General features: G+C 39.7%; 1 protein-coding gene across 2 annotated transcripts; it reads right to left on the bottom strand.

The window, feature by feature from the left end:
* Positions 1-3,840: 3,840 nt before the first annotated feature.
* GPX8 (glutathione peroxidase 8 (putative)) lies at positions 3,841-8,237 on the bottom strand. Of its 2 annotated transcripts, XM_051642594.1 has the most exons (3): positions 8,013-8,237; positions 7,141-7,402; positions 3,841-4,541 (listed from the first exon to the last, which is right to left on the bottom strand). In XM_051642594.1, exons 1-3 carry the CDS (start codon positions 8,217-8,219, stop codon positions 4,378-4,380), a joined length of 633 nt encoding a protein of 210 aa, XP_051498554.1. In that variant the 5' UTR covers positions 8,220-8,237; the 3' UTR covers positions 3,841-4,377. The 2 variants fall into 2 exon arrangements, with proteins under 2 accessions (XP_051498554.1, XP_051498555.1); XM_051642595.1 differs by lacking the exon at positions 7,141-7,402 and having other exon boundaries at positions 4,377-4,541.
* Positions 8,238-10,073: the final 1,836 nt, after the last annotated feature.

The following is a 10,073-nucleotide window of genomic DNA, read 5'->3' as shown; positions in this document are numbered from 1 at the left end:
GCCTGCAGCATGAGGATGTTCCTTGAGTTGTGTGTGGTGGTTAGGCAGTGTTTGTTAGTTAGCTGTTCTTTATACACCAGCAACTGACTACACTGCCACATTAGCACATCACTGTTGAGACAGGAATATAAACACTGTTTTTGTAAATGTCTCATTTGATCTTCAGCTGGTATGGAGCCCAATGCCTGCCTAGTTCTACTGACTGAAAGGAGCTGTGCTAGGTTATTGAGAGTGAGTAAACATAGCATATAAAAATAAGTGTACTGTCTTTGACACACTTAGGCAGCTAATCCCAACTGGTTTATAAATAATTTCCTAAATTATGGAAGTATAAAGCAAGCTTTCTGGGTTTGGGTCTTGTGAATATGTTTCTCTTACACCACTAAACATTTGCTGTGGCACTGATGTGTCAGCTCAGCAAACAAGTATTTTCTGATAATACTCAAATTAACAGAGACATGTCCAACCAATGAGTGAAATGGGTTTAGAATATTTGCACTCTCAGGCAGCTTTTTGGAAAGCGGAGCTGAGAGTTAACTGCTATCTGTTGGAGATAACAAGGGTATGTCAGACTTAAGGAAATGAGGGAAGCATGGATAGGAATGAAGTGCTAGGATGAAGATGCAGTAGGTTATGTTCAAACGGAATTGAAGAAACTTTAACTTTCATGGACTGACCTCTGTTAAACTTCTTAAGAGAGGAGTTTTGTCTTAAATTGGTGGAATTACTTAAGAATCCATTAAATAGGTTTTAATCTGTAGTGTTTGTAGTTTAGTATTTTTATATGCTATATACTACACAAACTAAGTGGATATTTACACAAACGTATTATTACTTTGTTGGCTTTTGACTATAGATAAACATATGCTTGTATAACAGTGTATAAGAGTTTCATTTTATTTATTTATCTTTTCAAGTCTGTGTAGATTTAGCAGTTAAAGATGCTTTATTTTTACCCTGGATAACTGGTAACTTGGTTTTAAGAGAGAAGTGATTAGTTTATTAATGATCTACCCTAAATATTATATCAGAAGAGCCAGTCTCATGAACAATAAGTAATACAAACACTGAGTTTTTGGAGGAAGGTTTATTGATAATAAACTTTGAAAAACTTAAACTCTGTGTAGATTCAGGACTGAATGGTACCTATATTTAAATTTCCACAGAAGATGGTTGTAGTGGAGTGTGACCAAACAGTGAAGTAAGAAATTCAATTACTGTTTTCTCAGGCAAAACTTTCTTTTTCTAGGCATCTGAAATAAAAGTAATGCAGGAAGCAGTGAGTTAAATAATTCTATCCAGGCATTTGCTAATATCCTATGCTAGTTCTGAATACCAGGAAAGATATTTGATCTTAGCGCTGGCATTGAGTTATTGAAGATTACAGTATATCCTGTCAACAGAATATGAGCTTCAGTGAGTGTATCAGAAGCAACGTGTGCACATTGCCTTCCCTTGTGATCCCTTCCAAACTAGAAGGTGATACTGCACAGTTTTTCATTCACAGGGTGTTTAAGGAACTTGAGTGAAATTTCCCATATGCCAAGTAACTCTCAGGCAGTATCAGGACTAAAATAGATTTCTTTCAGGTGTTCCACTAACAGCACCCAACGTTTCTTTATACCTACGCTTCTTTACTTAGAGATACCAAGAGCAGGGTGCTATAGTGGTGCACATGAATGGACATGCATGTTTTAGTCATGTACAGTTTCAAGTAAAGATATTATCCACCATTTATGGGAAAAACATTGTGTCTTGCGACTTACTTGTATGGAATCTCGACTGCTCCCACTAAGGTGAGGGGATCCATATCTAAAATCCCATCCTGCTCCATCAAAGTAATGGCGACACGTAAGAAAAATCACCTGACATGTTCCACTGTCTCCAAGGCTGGAACTGTACATGTATGAGCAGACTGGAGTAAAACACAGGACCTTAGCATAAGAACAGGAACTGACTTGGTGGACTGGATGTAGAATCTTGTGGGCTAATGGCAAACAGCTCAGAGGCTGGTCTGAAACACCAGCAGTAGACACATTAGGACTAACTAGACCCTTACATAGGCCTTAATTGATCTCTGAATGTTAGAGTGGCCAAAATTGTCATGTGTACGGTTTGACTTCTCTTCCAAAATGATGGCCATAATTATAGAGGGTGACTTTGTTTAATCCTTCACATCAGTATCATTACTCAATCTTTTACAATCTAGGTCTTTATCCTTCAGGGGTTTTCTGTGAAATTCACAATTAAGTCCATAGATTAATAAAAAAACCCCCTTTTTTTTTTTTTTTAATGGCTTTTTGACTTTCTCACCTTTTAATACAGTTAAGTGGCTGCCATTATTGGAAAATGTTCGGAAGTACTGCAGGTAGTTTCAATTACTGCTAGTCTTACAACAGGACAGCACTAATGCTTCCAGTCCGTTTTCATATAGAAAACTCTTCTGAGATGCTGTTTTCTGTCATTTCTGTTCTCTCAGCCCTCCATTAAGACTTGGACAGCTGGAATGAAGTTCTTTATTCCACTTTACCATCTCCCTTCACCAAACAGATAAACCAAAACACATGGCACTTTGCAGTAAAGCAGTGGGCCAGAACTGAAAGTGGCTTTTCAGTTAAGTGCAGGACTGGGGAGATAAGAATGGGGCTTGAGGCATGAACTTTCACCCGCTTCTACCTCTACTTGAAAACTGTTGTTTTATTCCAGAGATGCCAGGTAGATGGAGTTCAACAAGTTCCTGATGAAGTTCAACAAGAGCAAGTGTAGAGTTTTGCATTTGGGGAAGAAAAACGCCATGTACCAGTACAGGTTGGGGGCTGACCTGCTGGAGAGCAGTGTAGGTGGAAGGGACCTGGGGGTCCTGGTAGACAGGAGGATGACCATGAGCCAGCAATGTGCCCTTGTGGCTAAGAAGGCCAATGGCATCCTGGGGTGCATTAGAAAGGGTGTGGTTAGTCGGTCAAGAGAGGTTCTCCTACCTCTTTATTCTGCATTGGTGAGGCCGCATCTGGAGTATTGTGTCCAGTTCTGGGCCCCTCAGTTCAAGAAGGACAGGGAACTGCTTGAGAGAGTCCAGCGCAGAGCTACAAAGATGATTAAGGGAGTGGAACATCTCCCTTATGAGGAAAGGCTGAGGGAGCTGGGTCTCTTTAGCTTGGAGAAAAGGAAACTGAGGGGTGACCTCATCAATGTTTACAAATACGTAAAGGGTGAGTGTCAAGAAGATGGAGTTAAGCTTTTTTCAGTGATGACCAGTGATAGGACAAGGAGTAATGGATACAAATTGGAGCACAGGAGGTTTAAGGTGAATATCAGAAAAATTTTTTTTACTGTGAGAGTGACAGAGCACTGGAACAGGCTGCCCAGAGAGGTTGTGGAGTCTCCTTCTCTGGAGACATTCAAAACCCGCCTGGATGCCTTCCTGTGTGATGTGCTCTGGGTGACCCTGCTCTGGCAGGGGGGTTGGACTAGATGATCTTTCGAGGTCCCTTCCAACCCCTAGGATTCTATGATTCTATGATTCTGTGGCTGGGGAGCATTGTCTTGTACTGTCTCAGAAAGATTTCTGTTAGAATGCCAGGCTGTTGATTTTTGTTGTCCCTCAAATCCTGCTGTAAGTAACCATGTATATTCACACAGGCCCTGCCTTTGTCCAGGTCAGAAGGCTTGGAATCCAGCAGGAGATGAGCTCACAGCTGTGCTGCAGTGTAAACATATGCAGAAAGCTAAAGAGGTTAAACTTGTTGCTGTAAAGGTGAAATGTAAAATTAATAAAAATACAAAGCAGGCAAGGAAACATTATAGCAGTTGTTTTTTCTTCTAATAATTTTATTTCCTATGTACATTTTTTTACAACTAAGTTAACAGCTTCACAATTCAGTAATCCTCCCTTGGAACACACTGCAAAGCTGGTATCTTCAGTTGCATTTGTCTCTAAAACACCTGGCATGATGTCTCTGGGCCCCATGTCTTTCAGGGCAATTCTGTGCTAACAGTATGGGTTACTGGTAGAGAGGAAACAAACTCATTTGTGCAAATACTGAGTAATTTATCAAAAAATTCTCTTCAACTATCTCCCTGCTTGTCATAATTGTAATTAGCTATTGTAAGCAATTTAAAGAAACATTCAGAAACTTTACTGAAATGGAAGGTTTGTCTGTGCAAGGTATTGAGCACCTTGCCATTCTCAGTAACCTTGGTGCTTCTCAAGGCCTGTGCAGGAGCCAGTCCAAATTTTACAGACATAGTGTAGCTGAAAATACTAACACCAAATGGAAGTACAATCTCCTTATGGTTTAGCTTCTAGCAGCATTTCCCAGGAATGCAGTAAGGCTGTGCTCACGCTGTTGAACAGATTCACAATGTGAGTGGTCTTTTTCAAAGGTCTTCTCTTTTTTTCATTATAATCTGCCTGATTAATGATGCTACTTCTGGCCTGATACTTTCTATGGGCTCTTCTGGTCTCCAGAATTTCACAACTTTACCCTCAGGGTTGACAAGGTACTTCCAGAAATTCCATCGAGGCTCTTTCTTTGAAGAATCTGTAAAAATGGCATCAGATCATTTTAGTGAGCTACACTTGTCATTGTTTCATTCACTTGCAGTGGTTCTTCAACTATTTCTGTTCAAGTAATCCCACTTTGTTCTTTGCTAGTAGTGTGGGCATAGATTTATTGGTTGGTGTTAATGATCTGAAAAGCAGTACGTGGATTATGCTCTCCCCTTCTTGTGAAACTGTTTAAGGGTTCCTACTTTTAGTGTGTTCTGCTTTCTATGAAGATGGATCTGAGAGCAGCATACTCATTTAAGGAATCCCGTATTTTATAATGTCAGTTGAGGGAAAGTGAAATGGGAGCAGGAAGTCATACTGGTGATGGCTTAATTTGTCTCCTTTCATCCCAGAGGCAAAACCTTGCCAGTATCTTTGCCACCAGGAATACCTGGCAAGGTAACTTCCATAATCAAGTGGCTATCAGGAAACTGCATGGCTACTAGAGGGGGCAGAAGCAGTTTCTTGACTCTGGCTTTGTCCTTGGAGAGTCTAACAGGTTAAGAGGGAAATAGCTTTTTGAGAGAACTGGAAGAAAACTCCAGTTTGCCTGGGTAACAGGTGTCTAGTGGAAAAGTACTTAGCCCTACACTGCTTTTTGGAAGCAATGGGTTGAATTTTGCCACTGGACTACATTTGTAATGTCATGCTGTAAGGGGACACCACAGCAAGCAAATGGGAATGGTAAAACTTGTGTCGTGGAGACTCTGACCCAGCTAGTAATTATATCTTTGCTGAGGTGTTGTGTGGAGGATCAGCCATGAAGTAACACAGTCCCACCTCTGAATATTATTCTAGTGTTCATCAATACATATGAATACCTTGTACAAAGTACAAACACATAGGAAGCTGGATGTTACTTGAGGAAACATGAGGCCACAAACCTTACGCTGGCCCAAGAAAATGCCCTACTGTTATAAAAGCAACAGGAAGCAGTTGTGTAAAGGCTTTGACACCATATTTATACTGCTGATGGAGTCTTTTTGCACTAGACTATCTAATTGCTGGACAAATTCTAGTTAGCAGACACAGTCAAAAGGGAGTTGAAGATGTTCAACCTTTGATTGTCTACATGAAGCAAACAGGACCTTCTGTAATTGAAGCTGCACAGTAATTTCATGTGAAGCAGTGGAGTGCAGAAAAAGAATTATTATATAATAATTATTTAAATTATTTTAAAATTATTTTAATTTAATTTTATTTTTAAAAAAATAATTATTTAAAAATATTTATGTACCAGAGGATCTTTCTTTTTCTTGTGGGTGAACATGAGTTTAGATAAGAACCAAATGAATATAGCTATTCTGTTTCTGTATAGCTATTAATTTGCACTGCTAGTTGGAATCTGGATTCATACCACCCAGCTGGTACCTACGTGCTCAATTTCCCTCTATAACTTCTGAACTGATAGGCACCTCCAGAGTGCATTCACTAATTCCACTGGACATCAGGCAACTCAGAGCAATGAGGCTTTACCTGAGGCCTTTGGTGACATACCTAAGGGAAGGTAGGAAGAAACACAGTTACAGTGACAATGGTGACCACTTAAGTGACTCCTAAATAATAATAATTTTCACGTATATTAGAGGTATCACAGACAATATGGCAACAAACAAGTACTGTAAGAAAGATTTAATTTAGGTTTTTGAAAAGCTCTCTAACGAGGCATTGTCAAGAACTGGAATAGATGTGGAGGTTTTGGAACCTCACAGTTAACAGTCTGAAGAAGGCTGTGTGAAGGCTGGGTGAATGTGACCTGTCTTGGGGCAGGGAGATGGGATTCAGGTTTGGGCCTTCTCTTACCTCATTTTCTAGTTAAAATGAAATGATAGAGAAGGGTTATGTTCTAATCATCCTTTCTTTCATGTATCAGTGTTTAGTATGGGTCAAAGACCTCACCAGGAAAATTCAGAGAAGCTTTTACATCGTCTTTGGATCTGTTGGCTCTTTGGTCATCTGAAGAGAGTTTCAGTTTGCTTATAAGAGTATGAGATTCTTAAGTCAGTAAATGCCTACTGTAACAGGGTATTTGTGTGAGTTGGTTTTGCACGCCTGGCCCTGAAGTTAACATGACAAATTAATGCAAAGAAGTGTTTATATACACCTACAGTATATATCATTCTGCTTTACAATATAGTTTATATCAAGGTGGAATATGACTGCTGACACAGGAATCTTCTTATCTGCATGTGTCTATGTAAAATCTTCCAGTATTTTTAAGATTCCATGTAGTTACATTTTTGTCCATAAGAAAAGATGATTTTTAACAAAAGTCACATAATTTGAAGTGGGATTTTGAAGATGGGAGGCTGCACTTAAGTTTATCCACCCACGAAATGGTTGTTTCTAGCTGGATTGGTCACAGGAGGCTGCTTTTATAAACAATGGGAAGAAACCAATGCTTTTAGGGTACAGCTCTTCAGACCATATTTTTTATATCCACATTTAAACAAGATGAATTATATGCTTAATGCCTGTTTTTCTCCACAGACTATGAAGACTGTGACATTTCCTAACAAACAAACTCGGACTAGAATTTAGGGAGAATACTATAGTTAAAGATTTCTTGATATATAAAAGAAAACAGTTACCTATTAGAAATTTAAAGGCAGGCTCTGCTTCTGATCCTAGGATCTTGATTTTGTGGAAAACAGGGAAGGTTACTCCATAGTTTCCTTTGGCAAAAGATTCTATTTCCTGGCTTGAACTAGGCTCTGATTCTCCAAACTGGTTGCAAGGAAAAGCCAGCACAGTGAAGTGGGAGGGGCCAAACTCTCTGTGTAGTTCCTGCAGTGCGATGTAATTTTTGTCTGTATGTTGGCAGTAACTGGCCACGTTTACAACCAAAGTTGCCTTCAGAAAAATAAAGTTATAATAGTAAGGAAAAAACCTCGAGATGGCATAGAGATTACAATTAAGTCCTAAAATGGCATCTCCCACTACCACAATTATTCCTGCCTGAAGGCTAAACTTGATCTGATTATAATTTTCTTAAACAGATATGGATGATAGTAGCTTAAGACATTTACTTTCAGACAACCTGTTTTACAAATAAAATAAATGGATAAACTTAAGCTTACAGCTTTGTTTAAAAATGAGCACGTAAAAAAGCAGGTATTGAGGACAGGCTCTAAAATAATATTTACTAGATAAACTTCCAGAAATCAACACAAAATGCTACCATTCACAAGTCAGATTAAAATGCACAGATTGTATTGTTAGGCTGTATTGATTTATAATGAAGACAATGAAAAAACATTTTTCTTGATTTATTAGATCTAACACTTAATTTCTGAAGGAGGCCTAGAAAAACTAAATTTCTCTCCAGCTTACTGTTTGAAGAACAGGAATTAGCACAAATCTCTACTGAAAATTCCTGTAACGAATTTTTTGGTTTACCTACAATGGGCACCTGTTTCTCAGTAAAGATTTGAGACAAAGATAAAATGAATTTGTAACTTACTTTCCCTCTGTACTTTTCCAAGGAAATGGTCCTTCCTCGTGAATCCTTGACTTCAAAAGAATAAAAATCTTTGAATTTAGGTTTAAAAAATCTGAGTTGCAGCAGGCAGAGAATGGCGGTACACAAAAGCATCGACAGAAAGACAACGAAGACCCTGGCTTTGGGCACTGAGTACTTCAGAGGATAAGTAGTTGTGAGAGGCTCCATTTTCGAAATCTTTGGAAAGGAGCCTAGGCAGGCCTGGAATGCGAAGGAGGAGCTGAAATACGAGACTCGGAGCTCGGACGGAAAGAGCAGGCTGCTCGTTCTGTGAGGGCTGCAGAAGTGGCTGTTTGATTTCACAGCGCCTCTGCCGGGCTTCAGAGCTCTTGTGTGAAGTACAGAAATCTCGGGGCGGGGGGGCGGAAATAAAATATAAAATAAGTGTTTTCCTATCACCTAAGGAGCTGTTTAACTGACCTGCAAGGGATACTTCAGTGCTTGCACAGTGTCTCGAGTCGGGTCTCTTCTGCGGGTCTGTAGTGCAGCTCTTGCACGTCCCCCGGGCCCCTCCGGTGTCCCTGGCTGAGCTGTTCAACAGCAGGCACCCCTGCTGTCAGACAGACCTGCAGGAGGTGTTTGCGACCAGCAGTTTAGGTAGAACGGGGGGGACACACAGTATGGCAGAAGTCACCCCATTTACAGGTTTTGTTCTGCCTCTGGTCAGCAAAACTTTGGGAGCAGCTTTGTCAAGCTTCTCCAGCATGTGGGGCAGAGGAAAACTTGTTTATAGGCTGACATAGGTGAAGAATTTGTTGTTGTTGTTAATGGAAGGGATGGCTGATGATGGAAAATAAGTTCCTATTTTTATTGCTACTAGCTAATTGGCAGTTAGCTTTGCTGAAATAAGAAGATGGAAGGTTTGCATGAGAGAAGAATGAGCTGAGAATCTCTGGTCTAAGCCTGGCACCTCAAGTGGTGCTTGGCTGATGCAGTTGTGAAAGACACTCTGAACTTAAGAGCCACACAAGTCTGGTGTCTTACCTGTCTTCATTTTGTTGTTTTATGTTTTAAAGATATTTGCCTGTCACTTTTGGTTTCTGAAGGTACATCAACATGTAATGGTTACAACTCACTCAGTGGAAAAAACAAAATTTACTGTCCTTTTTTCATGTTTTTCCTTGCTCAGTTCTTCCCACTTTCTCTCCACTTGCTATTCACTATTTTCCTCTAGGCTTTCAGAGTTTTGTCTTCCTCACATTTCTGTTCTTGGGCTTTTCTGAGCTATTACTTGTCTTTCAGCCCATGTTGCTTGTTAGTTTCTGCTAACGCTCTGCTCCTTACAGTCCAAACCACCATTGCGTAGTGATTTCTGTCTCACAGGTTTCTTATTACTCTGATTATTTTTCTACCCTTATTTTGAACTATGAATGGGACTTTCTGAAGGTAAAACCTGGACTCTAGAGCTCTGTTGCTTTTCAGTGGCTTTGATATCACCTAAACTATCGTTGATTTTTACAGTGTCATAGTGGTATGTTCAGCTGTTTCTAGAATGTTCTCTAACAGCTATGGTCCATGTTAATTTTGTTTAACAAGACTATATAGAGAATTTCACACAGTTCTGCACAACTGAGATGCTTTGGAGATACTGTGAGATTTCAGTATTTTTATGGGTGCTTCCTCTGATCTGAGGACATGTGAGGCTTGATCTCTTGCCTGGCAGTGAGGCCTATAAGCATGATCTTTTGCTGGTGGGGACAGAGGAGGCACAGACTTCTGTGCTGAAATGAACAAACCTGTACTTAACAAGCACGCACAGATGACTAATACTGCCTTAAAAGCATGTTTGAATGGGTTTGATTTCAGAAAAGCCATACAAAATCCTTGTGTCCATGTTGTGTGTCAGCAGCTTGTAATTTGCATCTAATTTTATTTCAGAAATAAATAATAACAGTTCTCAATATGTTATAAGTATTTACTGGAGTACCTAATAATGATCCAGAAGCCTATTATACTTGCTGTGCTTCCTTACTGTTGTTACTTCCTCTGTTTTCCCTAAAACATTACTTTAAAGCTATCTGG

This window comes from Apus apus, chromosome Z (genome assembly GCF_020740795.1).
Source record: "Apus apus isolate bApuApu2 chromosome Z, bApuApu2.pri.cur, whole genome shotgun sequence".
NCBI lineage: Eukaryota > Metazoa > Chordata > Aves > Apodiformes > Apodidae > Apus > Apus apus.
The sequence above is the reverse complement of the archived record's forward strand: the minus strand, read 5'-3'. Positions and strand labels throughout refer to the sequence as shown.

Excerpts from the sequence above, each read along its gene's own strand:
- GPX8 (XM_051642594.1), bottom strand. The coding sequence starts at position 8,219 with ATGGAGCCTCTCACAACTACTTATCCTCTGAAGTACTCAGTGCCCAAA. Across the intron at positions 7,403-8,012 it reads TGGAAAAGTACAGAGGGAAA|GCAACTTTGGTTGTAAACGT; the intron begins GTAAGTTACAAA and ends ATTTTTCTGAAG. Across the intron at positions 4,542-7,140 it reads TGCCTTTAAATTTCTAATAG|ATTCTTCAAAGAAAGAGCCT; the intron begins GTAACTGTTTTC and ends CCATTTTTACAG.